General features: G+C 34.0%; 1 protein-coding gene across 1 annotated transcript; it reads right to left on the bottom strand.

Moving 5' to 3' along the window:
* Positions 1-589: 589 nt before the first annotated feature.
* Positions 590-12,280, bottom strand: GCG (glucagon). The gene is made up of 7 exons (XM_032190441.1): positions 12,234-12,280; positions 7,549-7,649; positions 6,981-7,142; positions 5,922-5,975; positions 4,205-4,342; positions 1,866-2,009; positions 590-819 (listed from the first exon to the last, which is right to left on the bottom strand). Exons 2-7 carry the CDS (start codon positions 7,644-7,646, stop codon positions 795-797), a joined length of 621 nt encoding a protein of 206 aa, XP_032046332.1. The 5' UTR covers positions 7,647-7,649; positions 12,234-12,280; the 3' UTR covers positions 590-794.
* Between the last annotated feature and the right edge of the window lie 7,556 nt (positions 12,281-19,836).

Genomic DNA, 19,836 nt, shown 5'->3' with positions numbered 1-19,836 from the left:
GTTTCCACTCTAAGAAAGTATATTGCACTTAGCATCTTTCAAAGCTGTCCTTCTGCTTTTGCTGAGAAACAAAATGTTATGCTAATGAGTACTGTTCAGTCTTGCTTCCACCTCTAGCTTTATCTTACATTATTTCTTTTTTAACTAAGGATAATGCAAAGTTCATACATCTCTTGTCAGGAAACCATTATGGAGAAAAAGTGACCAAGCAAAACATTGGTTTTGTTTTATGATTCCAAACAAACCACTTCCAAGATCTCAGTGACACTAACATATTAGAATAAAATTAAAATAGGCAGAAGGGATATACACATTAAAAGTCAACAGAAAAGAAGCTTGAAAAAATTTATTTAAGGCTATCATTTAATATCCTTAAAGCTTAGCCTTTTTATAACAAAGGTTTCAACAGGGATATTCACTTCTCAGACATTTGCAACTGCCAGACCGTTAAAAATATCACATATAATTGACAATTGAATCATCGTATGTCAGCTTTTTAGAAAAATAATTTCATATGTAAATATAAATGGAATTATTTCAGTCATAATAAATGGAAAATATGAAAATGTGGAACTTTCATAGTCTTAAAGCTATTAAGACAGCCATCCCTCAGACAACAGGCATTCCATATATATAGTCTTTTGGCAACACTAAACAACACTACAATTAATTCCTGGCATGCAAGGTGACATAGCTTTGTTACACTGAATGTAAATGACAATACAGATTTCAGAATCTCTTAATAACTGGCAGTTGATGAAGATCTTCATTTATCCCATTTTTATTCTGCATTTTTACTGGTATTCTTCCAAAAGATCCCTGGGAAAAAAAAAAAAAAAAAAAGGCAATTAGAACATATTATAAATCTCCCAAGATTTATGAAATACCTGTCAAACATTTTTTCTTGTTAAGTTAGTAGATGTTAGTTCCACAAACCCCTCGATGCCTCTCTCTAATTACAATTAGAGACAACAATTACTCTGAAAGGAAAATCTTTTTAATAGTCTCATATAGATGATTATCTTAAACTGTTTCAGTGCTTAACCACAAACAAACACAAAAATATGAAAAAGTTAGTCAAAAATGTGTTTGAATGATAACTTCTACATTTTTTGAGACAGTATGTCTTGTACTAGATTTTCAAGATCAACTAGTGATTTTGGGTCCTTTAGTAGTCAAAAGACTAAAAGTAATAAACTTCTGCAATGGATATCCAACATTTTAGAAAATCTTGCCATTCATAAGTGCCTCAAGTGAGCATTTTATTATTTTTTTGAAATCCTTTGCTAATGTTAGCAAATAATCCTAAAATATTAACTTGTTTGCAGAGCTCGGATAGAAAATGTTGCTTTTCCATCAGCATTTACCTATTTACAGGAAAATTAAAACAGGGTTCTTAAGTTGTTAGCCATCAGGAACTCATATAGCAGTACCTTATTCCCTAATGTCAAGCCACAATTTAAGGCAGTTTTATATCACAGTCTTTAAAGAATAATGAATTTGGTGTCATTTTCCCAATAAACATTTCTGATTTTTTAATGCCCATGGCAAAGGAGAATTTTATTTTTCAGTAATTTAATATGACCTCACTTCTGGTAAGTGGCAAAACTCCGCTGAAGTTAAATAGGAAATTATCAAATAGGTTCACCAGGTTCACCACTGATGCAAAATACAATTTGTATTTGGAATGGCTTCTGTTTATAGTGTCTTATCATTGTTCAGCACTGTCTGTAAAATAAAGTTTGTAACATGTTTACACATATATCTCAATAGTTAAGAGAAAAATGAGCTGTATTTTCCCTACATGTGGCATATACATTTAAAACCCCAGTATATTAATATAAATATTATCAAAATTTAAGCACCTTTGGGTAACTTTTGTGTTAATCAGCCATTTTAGGAACTCTTTGGCAGCCATGTCATCCAGGATTTTGTTGATATCACTTGTGAAAGTGCCATCTGCGTATCTTCGGCCCATTTCTTCAGCTACAAGAGTTTTTTCTGGGAAACTTTAAAGGGAAGAAATTATGAAGCAATTTTCAGATCAAAATAAACAAACTGTTTAAGAGGGCCTTATTACAGGGTCTTAATACATTTCCCGTGGTTTTAAGGAGTTAAAGGTTGAGCCAGATGTTATGGCCAAAGTATAGCACAAAGCACATATTTTGAAGCATTATTTTAACAACAGAAGAAAGAATAAAAGTTTCCCTTTACCAGGCAGGACTCTTCATTTAGGTAAGTCTAGATTCCTCTCTATGATTTTTTTGAAAAAGCCATACATGCAAAACCATAACTCAGACTACACTAAGTAGACTAGGCATCAATAAAACTCACAGTAAATAATAATTTACTGAAAAAATAATTTATCACAATAAAACTTACTAAGAATATTTTTTAAAAAGAAATATCAGTACTAAAACATTATAGTCAAATTTTCAAACTTTTTTTGTTTGATTTACAAAGTCTTAGTTTTATACTTACTTTATACTTCATAAACGTTTAGACGGTAAAAGCAGCAATTTGGGAGGGTGTAAAATACCTGAATTACAATCAATATATGTATAAAATCTATTTTTTTTTTTCCACAATTGAATTTTGTATTTGGAATCAGATCCTGATTCTTGCTCTCTACCTTTTTTACCACTGGAAAACTGTTGTGCCAAGGGCCTTATTTAGAAAGCTTGTTTCAACCCATCAAAGAAAGGGAGATTTTAATGGGTTCCAATAAGGTGTGCTGATACTGAAGCACACTATGCTCTGGGATCAGTGACGGGCAGACTGTCTCTTTTCATTAATTGATATTAGGGAAAGCTATATGCAAGTCTGACTACAAATAATGCTAAATACTGGGAAGCAGGAAGCTGCTCTGTGTAATTGTCCATATAGGTTTCTAAGCTCAGTTCATTAGCTCAGTTGTAATCTCTTTCTTACAAATACTAAAAAACCCTATCTCTGTTCATGAAAATGAAAGTACAGAAAAAACAACTGCAGATCACTATGAAGTGGCACCAGCCTTTCCCTTATCTGTATAGCGGACCTCATTCATTTAACTCGGGAAATCACTAATTATTTTTTTCAGGAAATCATCATTATTTCCAAAATTTACTTTTACCTAATTAGACTTCCTTGACTACAACACACAATCTTGTCTTACAGATGATATTTTATTGTTATTGTTATTTATTATCTTTATATAGAACGAAAGACTTACATAATACTTTACAGCTAGTAGAATATATAATTATAGGATGAAATCCTTGCCCCGAAGAGCTTACAGTCTAAAGGCACATATAAATACAGAACAGTTAAAAAGTGGGCAGTGTCATTTGCATGGTGTAACTCCTAACCCTGCAGAGTAGGGACTATGATAAGACAGAAAGTGCCTGAAGGGGACTGAAGTTAAGGCTGTTGCAAGTGTAAGACTAACACAAAAAAGATACAAGATCATGAGTGAGCTAATGTAGTGAATAGGTTTTGAGAAATATGCAATATGGAGAGCAAGATAAGCATGAAAGAAAGCAGAGATGTAAGTAAATCAAAACTGTGGAGCTGTGAGTCCTGGAATCTGTAAACCACAGCAAAAGAAGTAGAAGTGTCTTAAAAATGAAAACAAGATATAGTTGTAGGAAATGATGGTTACTTTGGCAGCAGCAGCTTGGGGAGTTTGTCAATCATAGGAAGAGGAAAAGAAGACATCAGTAATTGCTGGGAATAATCACCAGAGCACGGACTACAGCTGTGGTGGCAGTGACATTGGCAAAAATTTAACCTTGGAAATACTGCAGAGTGAAAATTGACTGCAGAGGTTGGGAAAAACAAACAAACAAACAACAACAACAACAAAGGAATTTAAGATGACAGTGACTTGAATTATCTCAATCAATGAGAGCTGAGACTGTAAGCAATCTTGTGTGAAGTGGGAAAGGTGGTAAGTAGAGGAAGGTCTGGTTTAGTTTTAGATATGTAGACCTTAAGTATAACTTGACCTTTCAGAGTGTAACAGCATACTGAAATGGTTTGTTTCAATGTGTTTGAACACAGTAACTTAAAATGGTAGTCTAACACCCACAGAATGTCTTCTATTACAAAAGGGAAACATGAAGTACAGCAAGAATCATCAAAAACACATCAAGGTTTCATCAGACTTGATTTCTAACCTCGAAAGCAAGGCAAAATTTAGTAATAGGAATGGATGGATTCTTACTCTCTTCTTCCTCGTCCATTCACTAACCAAGCAATGAATTCTTTGGCAGCTTGACCTTCCAAATAAGAGGTGATATCACTGGTGTAGGTGCCCTCAGCATGTCTCTCAAATTCAGCATGACGCTTGGAGATTGCATTGCTGAAAGAAGAGCAATACTGTAGGATCAGACTGTATTTTTTAACTTCTATTAATTTATATTCCCCACTAAACTAACATTTCTTATTAGAGAGAGGGGTTTTCTTTGCTTCTGAAATTACCCTTGCTATTTTTGTCTTTCAATTCTAAAAGCAATGCCTGTGCTACACAGTACAGTTTTGTGTAGAAATAACTGAACTAGTTCTAAGCAAATCAAATTAGGTGCTGAAAGCTTAAAGAGCTGCATTGGAAAGGCTTTTTGCTAGATTAATTAGCTCTGCTCAACAAAATTTATAGTATTCTACAGATATACTTTTTGCTACCTCAATAAGACTACTCAATGAGCGCTCACCTAAAATTAAAAGAAAGTTTTAAAGACAGTCCTTCTGTATTCAGCACAAACAGCCAAACTGTTCAGATTTAACCCCTTTTAATATCAGTCTGCTGCACTTTGAATTGCTTTGTGGACACACATAATTCCAACCAAGTGATAATCTTGGAACAATTTCAAACCTGATCATCTCCAGCTTAATAAAGAAAATAACCTCCCCCCCAACATGCTTTTTTCTCTGATATGGCAAAATTATGTCACACTGGCCCTTAGGAAAACAAACTGCACTGAGAAGTAGACATATGTTGGAATATTTTTCCCAGATAAGTTCCCTTGAATTTCTATTTCAGAATTTGCTAATTTCTGCCCAATTTTCAGTGCCTCTAGCACTTTCTATTATATTTTGTCTTCCTGAGATTTCACTATTCCTCCCAATTTGGTACCATCCGCATTTTCCATCAGCATGCTAACTCTAGTTTGGAACATTTTTGATGAAATGTTGATTTTGTTGATACATGTTTCACTGAAGCTCAAACATTATCACAGATTTTGTATTATATTGACAGTGTTTTGAATTGAAAGATCTTTGTGATCCAAGATGCCCTCTCCGGATTTTCTAACAAAAGGTAAAATGAATATATGTATTTAAATCTATTTTGCAAAAACACTTAGTGTTTTGTAGTTATTGTTTGCTCCAAATTTTGAAACCCTCAAACCTTGTCCCAGAATCATTGTCAGGAAACAAAATTTTGACCTCCAGCAGGTCTTGTGTTCTCCTTTTCTGTTATGAGCAATTTGTATAAAATTTGATAGAATACTGAGGGCCAAACACTGTATCATGTTTTATCAGCCCCCCAAAAGTTGGTGCCTGGCAATTGACCTTTCCTTAGTATTCTAATTGGTTTTCTTTCCCTTAACACAATGATTTTTGGCAACCTTTTTTGTATTTGTATTTTTTTTTTTTATTCTCTACTCTCCTTTATTACTTGGTATGTTCTTTGCTAAAATCTGTTGTTCTCATGCCATTGCATTCCCTGAAGGCATTGCACACACCTATAGCACAGAGGTACAGGAATAAATGCCAGACGCTTTCTTTCCTCATAAAAAATGGGTGCAGAAAATTTCTTTTGATAGGTATTTCTTGTATTATGTTAACATTGTAGAGAATACTAGTTTTCTTCCTTGTTTAACAGAAAATGAGGAAATGAGGTTGACTTGTTTTTGAGTAATGAGTTGTGGCAACTAGAATACCTTGAGAGCTGGTCCGGGAATTTGTCATTCTCTTTGTCCTCCTGTCCTTGTTGGCTGTAGTGGAATTCCAAAATCATTGGATCATTATTACCAGTACATTGCAGAGTATGCATGAGCATGATAATTGGTTATTATTTAAATATTGTCATAAACAACCAAGACTGATGGATGAATATAAATACTTTCAGACTTACACATTTAAGGAAGAAATTCTTTACTATGAAGTTAGTGAGGCACTGGAACAGGTTGCCCAGAGAAGCTGTGGATGCCCCATCCCTGGAAGCCAAGCTGGATGGGGCTTTGAACAACCTGGTGTAGTGGGAGGTGTCCCTGTCCATGGGAAGGGGGTAGGAATTAAATGATCTTTAGGGTCCTTTCCAACCCAAACTATTCTATAATTCTATTATTTAAATTAATACAATATCTAGAAATTATTACTTTATATTTTAAAGGCTCCCACAGGGATTTAAATGGATTTTTTTTTATTTTGTGGACAGATCTTTTCTAGAACACAGGGCATAGAATTACATGCTCTTACATTATCCTTGCTCTCAGCTTGTTAGCTTGTGTTTAAGTGTATCTTTAAAAAGACACACCAATTTACACCTTAATGGTATATCTGTAATCCAGCAGTCAATAAGGATTAAACCTTAGATCCCTTTTCACAAATGAAACTTCAGGATTAGAGTAACCATGGAAAGTTTTATTAAGGTCTAAAGGTGACATCTTTATATTATCTTTACTGACATGATTCATACTGAACTAAGTTGGTTCACTGAAACAATCTGTCCCAAAGAAGCTGATACAGTCTCAGTTTGGGTGGCACATCAGATACACTTGATTTATCCAAATCCTTTTGACTGATTTTGCATATAGCTCTCATTTCTAATAACATATTAATGATATATATAAATTTTCCTTAAGCACATTAGTCATTTGATGGTTATACATGACCTGTGATGGGAAGCTGAAATCAAGAAACTGAATTCAGACAGGTACTAGATTTTTGGCTGTTTTCTGTGTATGGAGATCTATAGCAATGTGAGCAAAAAGGCTTACCCATTTCTTTTAGTGCTCATTAACCACTGCACAAAATCCTGAGCTCGTCTGGTGTCCAAGTACTTGCTGTAATCACTGGTGAATGTACCTTGTGAATGACGCTTCGCTTCATTCAGCTGTCTAGATTCATCTAATGGTTCAGACTGGGAAGCTTTGAAAGATCTGAGAAAAGTTTAGAACCTGTTAATAGACAATGATTATAGTACATTCTACACTGACTTTTCTTTTAACAATATAATTTTATAGTCTTACAAGGTAAAAAAAAAAAAAAAGAAAAAAAAAGTGGGATATTATTGATCACTAGCTTGCTGGTAAAATTAATCAATATAGTGGATTGGATACTGCACAGTTACAAGGTCTTCTTGGATACCTAAGGCAGCTATTGTTTGAAGTAGTGAAACTTCTGTGCCTCAGTTTGCAGGAATGGTAGATTCCTGCAAAGGATTGATAGAAATCCAATGGTAGATAAAGTACTTTGAATAATATATGTCACTGTATGTTTTGCTTTGAACTATAAGAAAACAAAGTTAAGGCCAAGGCTTTCTAGAAGTTGATCAACAGAATTTACCTTGATTTCTCCTCTGTATCCTGAAGAGGATTTTGCCAGCTGCCTTGAACTATCATTAAAAGGAGCCCAGCAACAAAATAAACACTTTTCATTTTCATTGCCTGTAAAAACAGAAATAAGGCAACAAAGAAAAATGTAATCGTCTTTACATACCACTAAATCAATTATATCAAAAAGATCCTTAATGCTGATCTAAACTTGAAGATATTGAGACCTTGTGTAACTGGATGGAGACTACAGTGCCTTGGGTAGGCATTCCAGATGTAATATCTATTCCTATCTTTAAGCTTTAGTCTGTGTTCCAGACTGCAAGGTGAGTGGAGACTAGCTGCATCCTCAGTTTCTTCTGTAATATGAGTATAAAGGTCTGCATCTCCTTTGCTCTGCATTCTTCTGATGGTAAATATTGGATCAGTTTCTGTAATAATGTTTTACAGAAAAACTAGGGTATTGCTGTGACTTTTATATTTTTCCATCTCATTTACTAAAAAAAAAAAAAAAAAAAGCAGCAAATTGCTGTCAAGAACTTTGTCACATCAGATCCTCATTCGTTCTTCCTGACTCTCCATGCTCCTTTAATTTTTTTCCTTTTTGGAAAGAAAACATATTGCAGGAGAGTGAATGGCTTATTGATAGGTGTCTCTTTAGTACTTGAATTAGTGACTGGTTTACTCATACAAGTAGTGCAGTTCACTTTTAGTGAATAGTCACCAGTGGGAAAAATGTTCTTCTTAATTCCCTATGTGCTATTATTTTCATTATTTAATGTACTAATATTAGCCTGTTGACATACAATCCTGAAAAATGAAATGCTATTCATTTTGGGCTCCCAAAACCCTGTGCAAAAAGGACTATGAGCAGCTAATGGCTAATAGTTTCAGAAGTATTTTGCACTGAGGGCATCTGTATAAACAGGAAATGAGAGGAAACCTACTTAAAAAAATCAGTTAGTATTTATTGTTTATTAGTATTTATTGTTTATTGGTTTTGATCCCTTAAATTTCTGGAACGACTGTATAGAAAAGAAAATGAATTTAAAATGTTAGCTGCTTTAGACCTTGACAAAGAAATTAAATATACCATTCATTCAATGAGTAAACGCCAATTAAATGAATGATGAACAGTAAATCATTCTAACTTTAAAATCAGTATAGATCACATTAAAAGCAACAGAAGTTGCAGTGAGTTCACAAGAGCAAAATGTCACTGGAAGTAATATCATCATCATGCACTTGGACTGATACTTGAGTATTTGAAAGAGCCTTTCTGCCATCCATGACATTTTTCTATGGAAGTTTATGTTACAGCCTGAAAAACATAATGATAAATGAAATGAGTGCACTGAAGTAAAGCTATACGTGGCAAACCAAGGCCCAGCAAAAAAAAAAAAAAATAAATCTCCCCACTAAATGTCATCTGCATTGAACTTCTCCAGCTCCAATGTCTTTGTTCGCTTAAATTCAATGATTTATAAAATACGGCAGCCTGAGAGAAAACATGTCTATTCTCTGTGGTAGTGCCTTGCTGCAATAGGCTGGATTTAAATATACTATGGGCTGGAGGAAGCCATGTGGAAGTTTTGAAGAAATTATATGTAGAGAAGGTATAAATTACTCTGTTTTGAGATTTGGACATGGTTCTGCAATAAGCCGTGCAAAAAGTTTACTCCAGCATCAATAGTCCTGCTGCTGTAGGACTTCTATTCTATCCCACTAGTATGCCCCAGCTTCAGAGAAGAAATTTTTTTTGGAAGTTTGTTTCTTCCATCTATTATGAAATGAAGTTGTAAGTCTCGACTGTTGGCAGGCATTTTATCTATGGTTAGGAAAACATTGATTTTAGTATTTTGTGAGATCTAATTTTTAAGATAGTCTTAATGAGTAATATAAATACTATAATACCTCAATGCCAGTATCAAAATACTGAGGTATTTTGAATCTAAATCTTAATAAAACCTTGATAAAAAATGGGAAAATAAATTGATCCTGGTGGATTGTACTGCTAAGCAATGGAGAGGATTTCCCTGTCTCCATCAAAAGCTACTGACAATATATTTTTTTGCTTGCTTTTCCTAGTGTGTATGGTGACTCTTTTCTGCCTTCTGTAATGCCCTGATATATGAGATTTAATTTCTACACCTACATATATCCTGCCTATAGTACCAACAAATAGTGCGTAATCATTCCATCTTATTATAACCCTAGCTATAGCATAGAACTCTCTTTTTGCTGTTTCATTTGGAGCTGTAATTTGGTGGTGCAACACTGACATCCAATGTCAATCCCACAGAATGCATAATTTCACATTTCTTAGTCTTCCAACAATGGAACAAAAGCTTTGCCTTATTCTTTGTGAGATGACTTTGTTATGATCACAAAAATGGTTTGGTTGCAATCTAATGACCTCCCCCCCCGCTATCTGATAGAGCTATAAATGAGTCTAGACACCAAATAGAGTCTGGCTATTGTAGCATACATAAGTAAATTTCCCGTGCTTAATGGTACACAAGCAGACTGTTATACTTTTCCTTAATCCGATAAACTAGAAAAAGTTGGGTACTTTACAGCTTCCTGTAGCATTGTTAAAACATGATGCAGTTTTATTATTTACATAAATTATTTACATAAATGTAAATCACTGACATAGAATGGAAGAAATAGCCTCATCATTAATCCAGTCTGTTTATAATAGTATCAGACACCAAAAGCTATTCTTTTATATAAAACTTGATAATAAATATTCAAAGCCCATTGCAATCAGTGAACAGATTTTCAGTTCTCTTATACCTCACTCCTATAGAACCTGAACAGTACTGTTCACTGGCTACCATTGGCTACATTATGCCTTAAGAATATGTTTAAAATTAAATGTATGTTTAGTTTCTTCCTAAATTTTTTTTTTTCGAGAATCAAAATCTGAAGATATATAGATGCAGTTTTTAGAAATTATTAAAATATTCAAGTAAGAGAATTCTGTCCATTAATAAAATAAGCATTTCAAATGCACTGACCAGCTGTTAAACTTATGTCAAATTATTATCTCAAAAGTTTAGAATCAGTTTTGTTTGTTCAATGTTTAATACTTGTTACTCGTAACCCAAATCAGCAAGAGCAGTTTTCTACAAGTTAAAGGAAAAACAGTATTAAAATAACAATTTTGTTATTTTATTATTGGGAACAGAAACATATTTTATAGAGAATGAGATACTCAGAAAAAAAATATTATTTTTTTTAGTTTATTCCTGTTAAAAAATATTTTCCAGATAAGATATTTGTTTTTAGTTATTTTAGTCACTAGTAGATAACTGCCAAAATACACATGATCTTATTGTCAGGGTGCAGGAAAACTGTAGCTAATCTTACCGCTCCACCACCAAAAAAAATAATAAAAAAAACAACAACCAAAAACAAATAAGTTTATTCCTATGCATATTAAACTAATGGAAATGTTTTCTTTTCTTTTTTGATTAGAGATAAAAAACATAACACACCACAGTTTGAACTGCCAGAAAGTATATAACAAATATGATCTCAAAGTATATAATAAATGGGATCTCAAATATTGATCAGAAACTTGTAGTATTGAAAATATTGTCTTGTGATATGTATTTTGCATTTGAAATTAGAAATTTGTATTATTTCCTTCATCAATCTGTTTTCTAGTTTTTCCCATATATTTTATTGCAGATATCTTTTCCACACTACAGTGTTACATTTTTTTTGGTACAATTTTAACTAGCTTAATCTTGCTGAGTTTTCAAAAATGAATCTTTCAAAAGCTAGATTTGTTTCTATTTCCAGTTTAAAAATAAGAAGTATGGAATTACATCAGCAAAAAAGGGAATAGTTTCATATGAAAATGTATGAATGAGTAATGTAGATTTCTATTAATATGAAAATTGCAGGTAGCATTTATTTCTAATTATTAATAACTTTTCCAAGTAGATGTGCTTTACCTACTGCATGCCTTGTGTAAAGTTCTGTAAAAGATAATGGTTCTAGTATAAGGAAATCCATAGCAGGCCAAAAAAATTAATGAAATTTTATAAAATAATCACAATAGCTTTTGAAAGGTTTTAGTTTTTACTTTTATGCTATAAAATTTCTCTCTGAGATCTTGTAGTGATAGGAAAATTACAGTTGTTTGAGACAAACCAATCTGTAGCTAGGGCAATCTCTCGGGTGATGGAGTGGCAAGCTGTCTTGGACAGTTTTCAATCAGTGTCTATATAAACCCATTTACTTTGTTTGCATTATGCCAACTTAATCCCTGTTGATTCATATTTAGAAAGTAGCTGCAAGGAATGAATATTTAAAGAATCTAAATATATGATATAAAAATAGATAAAATAAATATGAGATAAAAATAGAAAAATCAATAATTATTATTTCACATTTCAATTCTTATTACAATGCCAGTCTTTCATCTTTACATGCTTACTCTTCCTTCTTTCAGTTGCTTCTGCAGTCCTAGCTGTTGATTTCCCAATTTGGGATCATTCTCTGTTGAACTAATTCAATAGATTAAAAGATTTAAATGATGATGTCATTAACTTCAAACATTAATGTCAAGAAAATACCAATTTGTTGAAAGCCCCTGGACCTGTATTGTATTGGACAATGCAATACAGAAAATGCACTCAGCTTTCTCAAACAAACTGTACTAGTATTTCACGTAAATCTTACCTTTTTATTCTTTGAAGTGATATGTAGCAGTTAGAGTGGCTACTCTCTCTTCTGGAACTATGGAAAGCCTTGAGGATCCTGAGATCTGCCTAGCTGCCTCTTTTGCACGGACTTATATATATACTGTTCAGCTCTAGTAAGCATTACCAGAGTGCATCATTGCTGACAGTTTCCTTATTCAACTTAAAAAAAAAAAAAAAAAGAAAAAAAAGAAAAAAAGTCATCATATTTGCTATTCATTTCATTTGATAATTTTACAAGCAATTTCACACATTCATTCTGCTTACTTTATGACATCAATGCTAACATGGATTTGCAAAAGGAGTAAGGTAGCTATGTCCAAAGAAGTAAATATCAAGCAGAAGGGCATTAGGATGATAAACACTTAGCTAAAGGTGCATTGGATTAAGGTAGCAATTTCTCCAGATTCTGATTTGCCACATTTAACATTTAGTATTGAGCAAAATCCTGGTCCTGTGGACATCACTAATATCATTTAACCTAACAGTTTTATCAAGATTTATAAATTTAATACACTCTTAACAATAAACAGCTTTACTACCCCAAAGTGCTTGGTTAATTCTTCAAGTAATCCTGTGCCAATATAATAAGCATGAAGAAATGTAAAGTACAACAAGGATGGCCACTCACCATACATAGACATGTATGGACATACATGACCATGGACAGGTCAAATTTAATGAAAATATTTGATTACCCTTAGATGTATTATGCCAACTCTATTATATTAAAATTCATACTCACTGAAGAACAGTATGCCAAACTTTCATTGTAGATTGAGTTTCACACTGTGGCCTACGGATTTATACAAGATAAGCCTTTTGCTCATGTGTCTCCAATCCTACAAGGAAATAATAATAATAATAAAACACAGGTGTAAGTTTTGTCGCGTGTATGTTCTGTACAATTACTATCAAGATCCTAAAATATTCAATAATAAATGGGGACAATTTCATGTCTGTGATGGAGCAGCATTGCTGAAGACTCTGTTCAGTGATCTGGTGACCACAGGTAGGAGAGATTGACACAAAACTCGTCAGTTGCCCTTGCAGCTGAAAAAAGTCTGCCACTCATGAATATGGGGATTTTATCCTGTCTATGAAGCAAAAAGTGAGATATCCCCCTTCAAGAAATTCCTATAGAATTTTAAGGACTTTTTGATATATTGTGATAATCCTTTATAAAATGAAAAAGAGCACAAAAAAAAAAAGAAATATAATTATCATCTATGCATCTATACAATGCATTCCAGGAGAGATATTAAATATGAAGGATTCAACCTTGAGTTTCACTTCTGCTCAAAAGTGGGAAGGGTCTGGAATCATGGTGGACATCTCACTGAACATAAATGACAGCTTATGATCCAGTCTAGAGTGGCCCATTGTCTAATTGTGACACAAAAAATACATACTACAGTACACCCTCTTATTTTCCCTAACACTGTTCCTTGCAGCCAGCAAAGAATCTTCTTCACTGATGTAATTTTCTGCTGGTTGACCATAGCCAGATTGGCATAGCCCATATTGTACAGCTGAAGCAGTATATAAACATAATAACCCTATAATTAGAGTGGCGAACAAAATTAAACAGATCCTTCCTAGAGTTCTATCCTAAACACCTTGTTGTATTACACACTCCCAGTACATCCACACTACAGGTGTAGAGAAACACTAGGTCTTAATACTCAGTCTACAAAATCAATTTTATTTTTTTGGAGTGTTAGTGTATTTTTTTCTCTGCTCTTGGATCCATGTACTAAGATTCATGGTACCATTTTGTCATTTCTAGCTAAAAAGTAAGTGACTTCTGATGCTGCTAAAAAGTTGAGAGCACTGCTTCTGAGTCTCTCATCGTTGCCTTCAGTTAGTTCCTTCAGTCATTTCAGAAAGCCTTACTTGCCCTTTTTGTCAGCCTCCTTTTTAATTACTACTTCATTTTCTCTATTTTCGACGTTCTCTTCCCCATGTCCTTTTTCTCCCTGCTTGATATTGTATTATTTTCTCTCTCCCAGACGTTCAAAGTCATGGAACCCCAGTCATTGATTAGCATAGCATATACAAATTTGCATAGATATTTATCAAATTTGGCTTTTCAGACTTTTTTATTTGAAATGATCTATTAACAACCCATCTCCATATAGCAACCTTCCCTAGGCAAACACCAGTGTAATATCTAAGACGTGGTACCAAAGGAACCAAAATAAGCCTGGAAATTACCTCATGCTCAAAATCTAATTATCTTCATGAGGTGTCAATCTCACTGAGATACTTTGTTTTCAAAATTATGTTTTTAATCTGCTTTCGATTTCCAATGCAAAAGCATATTTTGAGTGCAATTCCTACACTAAGTATTAAAAGGCACTCTCTCCACTTAGTTGGTCAGCTTTGCGTGTCCTGCAGGGAGGCATGTTCCCCAGCTCTGCAGTACCCCGATACGACAGCAGATGGTGATCAAAGGGCCGTTTAGACCGTGCTTTTTTTTTTTTTTTTTTTTTTTTTTTTTTTTTTTTTTTTCTCCTCAGAGTAAGACACATAGTTATTTGTTGAAATGGACTGCTACAGATGTTATCTCATTGCATGTTGAGTTAAAGATGCATGGATTTCTAAACAAAGAAGCCAAAAGGTAAGAAAACACCTTCCCCTCCAGGAAACAGGCACTTCTTTTCCTTTGTTTATCTCTGTATATTTTCTTGTGTCGGTTAAAGTTCCTTGTTCACAGTAGGATGATTTCAGGAAGAAAACATATGAGACTCAGTGCACCTCATTGGGCAGGCTATAGCATCTAGCAGGTCATCTAGCATCTACAAGATGACTGCCTGATTACTTGTTTTTCAAGTGATACACATACAATAAAAGGTACAGGAAAGAAGCGAACTGTCATCAAGAACTACGCACTTGTCAGTTGCCATAACTGAATCTAGAGAGATACATATTTCAAGAGCACAGCAAACAAGAAGATAGAAAATTGTAATGACTGTGTAAAACATGCATATGTATACATCCTGAACTAAGTTTTTTCCTTTCACATCATAAAATACAATAGTTTGCTCCTCTGGGCAAAAGTCAAGGGCTCAATCCCTTCTGTCTTTTAGTTCACATATGAGACAGTACTTGCAAATGAATCAGACTAAGAGACAGAACCTAAAAGTGAACTGCCTTCAGGAAAGTTGCATCTTAAGGTTTTTCAGGTGTCACTTGGAGACATTAAAAAATTGGTACCTTGGGTTCACTGAATTTGGAGGTGATCAAAGTTTCCTACACCATCATCTCAGCATGAGGTAATGGCTGCTATTAGGGACAGCATACTGCACTTACTGGACCAGAAATCGGGTGGGAAATTACAGATGAGGTAAAATAAGAAGAATTCTTACCACTGAACCTAATACCCTAGCAGCAGCAATTCCAGCTGGCATGTTTTTTTTTTTTTTTTCTTTTTTTTCTTTTTTTTTTCTCTTTTTTTCATAAAAATAAGACCAATGCACTGGCTAACATACTCTGAATATCATACTCTTTCAAGGATGTTTCTTTTAATTCTTTAATTGTTGGTACAATAAAAAAATATTTAAAAACATTCAAGATTCAAACGTTTTAATGAATTAGGAAGTTGCTTTTTGAAGTGAAAAAAAAACACTGCAAAATGCTTAAAAAAACCCCACAATTTCTCTTTTTTTTTCCTGTTTGTTATTGTTTTGTTTGTTTGGTTGGTTGGTTTTGTTATTAGCACTTTTACATATAAATCTAAAGAAGATAGGAGAGAGGAGGCTGTATTTTGGGGTGTGACTAAAGGCCCACAGCCTTTTCTTTAGTACATTGCACCAAAAGCCCTCTCTCCCTAACCTTCTCAACCATGAGTTCAGAGGCTTGAATGTGAAGACCTTTTTGTTTTCTTATCTTTGCTACATGATAATCAGGCAGAATGGGCCTTCATTCTTCTTCTGGAAATTAGTACAACCTATACATGTAAACACATACACACATAAAACATGGAGCATAAATCTTACACACACATGTGTGTGTATACATGTATAACACAAATGTGTACAATAAGTGTTCAACTCCATGGCTACACTTTGAAGAGCAGGAGTGGCTTTCCGAAAAGAGTTTAGGGTCTCCACACCTTACCACAGCATGCAACTCCGTGCTCACTGCCATGGATATCTATGGGTTTGTACCTCAGGAAACAGAGTTATTGTAACTATGCAAATATCCCATACTGTCTACTGACAATAAATTGGAATCGCTCTGCTTGAAATCAATGGAGCTGCATCAATTTGCGCAAGCAGAAGAGCCGGCCAAGTATGTACTAGTTACTTTACATTCTGAGAAGACAATGTTCATAATTGAAAGTAATACCAAATGCTCTTAGCAAATACTATGAATTATTCACATTAAATATAGAGCATTCAAATGACTATGAAATGTACTAAACAGCTGTGCCTTGTAATTAGAACTGACTGGCAAACTGGAAAATATTGAATATAGTCTGAATTTTACTTGATATCTAAGTAAAATGAGACACTAACCATGTTCTGGAGCCTGGCTGGAGTTATACTTGATCTATTAACGATGTTTTCTCTTCAAACTTTTTCTTCTTTGCATACGTAGCAATCCCAAGTGAAGCAAATAATGTAGTTCCATGTTTGAGGCATGAGAAACACTATATGTTCATTGATACATACAGCATGATATTGTTCATTGATACATGCATACGCACAACATTAGGTAAATGATGAAAATGCAGGTTTGCTTTGCACCCCTACTGTTATTTTGTAAAAGTTAACCAGGATTTATAGTGGAAACACTATACTGGAGTATATATAACACTATAGTGGAGAATTGTAAACAGCTCTGTCTGTGGCTATTTTTTCTTTCAGAGGAAATACCAATGCCCTACCTTTAGAGGCTAGTATACCTTGTTTATAAGAGTCTCAAACACCAAGTTTCTTTGTCTGAAGTGATATTTTTGGGTATCTTGAGTGTGAGAATATTATTGAAAAGGGAAAAGAAAATAGGGAAGTGCTCAGCATTTTCTGAAAAATGGATCCTCTAAAATGTCGTAGGATAGCAGGCAATACTTTGAGGACTGTCTTTCATCAGCTTGGAAAATCGTGTGAAAAGCTATCATTTCTTAATTTCAAAGTAAGCTGTATTCCAGCATTGGCTTTTACATAACATATTCTATATTTGCAGTATACACATATACTTTTTATTCATATATAAAACCAACCCTTTGTTAGCTTCAGCTTAATTCAAGACAAGCCCTTTTGCAGAACTGTAATTAAACACTGTAGGTTGTATTAAAAAGGAACAGGGCAAACAACTGTCCTTGAAAATATCTGGTGATGGTTATAAGTGGATTGTGATTACAGAAAACAATGCAGAACAGGAAACATTTTCTTCTAGGAAAAATGTACATAATTATCTGAAATAAGGGTGTAAAGAAGACGGAGCCAGGCTGTTTTCAGTCATGACAAGTGAGAGTACAAGAAGTAATGGGCACAAACTGAAAACAGGAGGTTCTGTCTAGAATAACTTATTTACTATGTGAGTGACTGAGCACTGGCACAGATTGCCCAAACAGGTTGTGAAGTCTCCCTCCTTGGAGATATACAAAAGCTGTCTGGACATGGTCCTGGGCAACCTGCTCTAAGTGGCCCTGCTTGAGCCATCTAGATAATCTTGGATTGGACAAGAGGTCCCTTCCAACCTCAATCATTGTTTGATACTGTAATGGTAGGTTAGAAATGCCCTGCATCATTTCTAATGAATGACTGCATCATTACCTGTTATTAGCACAGGACAGCTACTTTGACATATGTTGCATATGTTTGTAAGTTTTTTTTTTTTTTTTTTTTTTTTTCTTTTAAGCACTCACAGTATCCTATGACATTTTTTCCCAGGTCATCAAAATACATGGTTGCTCAGTCAAAAGGCTTTCAGGTTCTATATTATTCCAGGAACTCAGTGTAAACGTCACACTCTGCTGAAGACATATTCCCATTCTTTGGCAAGAACACTGTATAAAGCAAATAAATTAACAACATGAAAAACAAGGAAGCAAAAATGACAGCAGCATGATGCACTGATTTTTTTTATGGTTTATCCCCACAACTGCTTCCTACAAGCTAAAGTAAATGTTGGACAGTTTGGAAGATGTGTACTCTGATTGCCTCAGGAAATAAATAGACATACGGGCAAATTAATGATGAAACAGCTAACACATCCCTTGGGAAGGAGGTACCTTCTGTTATTTTGTTTGACACATTTTCCAGAAACGTCCCTTATCTCAAATGCTTCCAGAAGATTCTGACTACCCAATCTTCTGTGACCCAATACAATGCACTGGTCACAAAGACCTGTGACCAGTGCATTGTATTATTTTATTACTTGTAGTATCCACAATGGGTTGGTTTATCTGGTCAAATGTATAGGGCTTGCAGGATTTTCCAGAAGTATAAATAAAGTATAAAGGTGTAGAAACTTAAATATAACTTAAATATAAATTAATATATTGATATTAATGTGAGATTGACACCATGCATTTTGAAAATTGCTCTGGATACTCACTGACATATTCAGAAATCTAAAACCTTTAAGCATCTGCTACAAGAACCTGATTTTCCTCTCTTTCGATGCAAATTTGCAATGGTTTTTGTAGTGTTGTATCAATATTACAAACTGAGAGTTAAATCTCAGTAATTTCAACTGAATTGTATTCCTTATTTGTAAAATAATCACATTATTGAGAGTATTGTTGTTTACAGCAAATGCACATAGGACCATGTAATCAACATCTAATTAGCCCCACTTCATGTTATATTTGCTTAACATTAACTTTCTTAAAGCTATAATTTTTTCCTTTAACCATTATAGCAGTTGAGTTTTAATTACATTACCAACAAAAAGCTCATTAACGTCACATAATTGGCAGTGTTTCCAAAAAAACCTGAACTAATTGAGTATTTTCTGAAGAGTTCCCATCAAAGTATAATTTAACCATTACAAACAGCTTGGCAACTACATTTACATAAAGATGTCTGAGGAATGTTCTCATGTGCGGAAAATCAGATTTGATATTGCCATTAACAAAATGAAAGAATCCGTTACATAGCAAATCATTTCTACATTTTAATGATGTTGGCTAAACCCCATCTTTTTGTCAAGAGGGTCAAATTAAATGCCTTGCTCTTCCACAAACAAGCAGCAACCAGTCTCAAAGAGTTAAGAAGAAGCTTTCTTTGTGTGAAGGCTACTCCACAATCTTTTTCAGGTTATTTTGCACCCTCACTAGCTAATAGCAAAGATGAGATACTACATTAGACAGATGACAATTCTTATGCAGTAGGCTAACTCAGAATTTTTAAAACATGTGACCAGAGAATCATTTAATCTAAAATGGATCTCCTGCCAGTTATCTTGTTCATACTCTTATATTATGACAGGACTGATTTAATTACTAATCAAAAGGATACATGTGTTCCAATCACTATTAGCTTCTAAAGTTTTTAAAAGACTCCCTAAAAATTTTTTTTACTGGAAACAAAGCAAAGCAAACATGCAAAATCCTTTGATTTTTTCCCCTC

The sequence above is a fragment of the Aythya fuligula genome, chromosome 6 (assembly GCF_009819795.1).
Source record: "Aythya fuligula isolate bAytFul2 chromosome 6, bAytFul2.pri, whole genome shotgun sequence".
Taxonomy (NCBI): Eukaryota; Metazoa; Chordata; class Aves; order Anseriformes; family Anatidae; genus Aythya; species Aythya fuligula.
The sequence above is the reverse complement of the archived record's forward strand: the minus strand, read 5'-3'. Positions and strand labels throughout refer to the sequence as shown.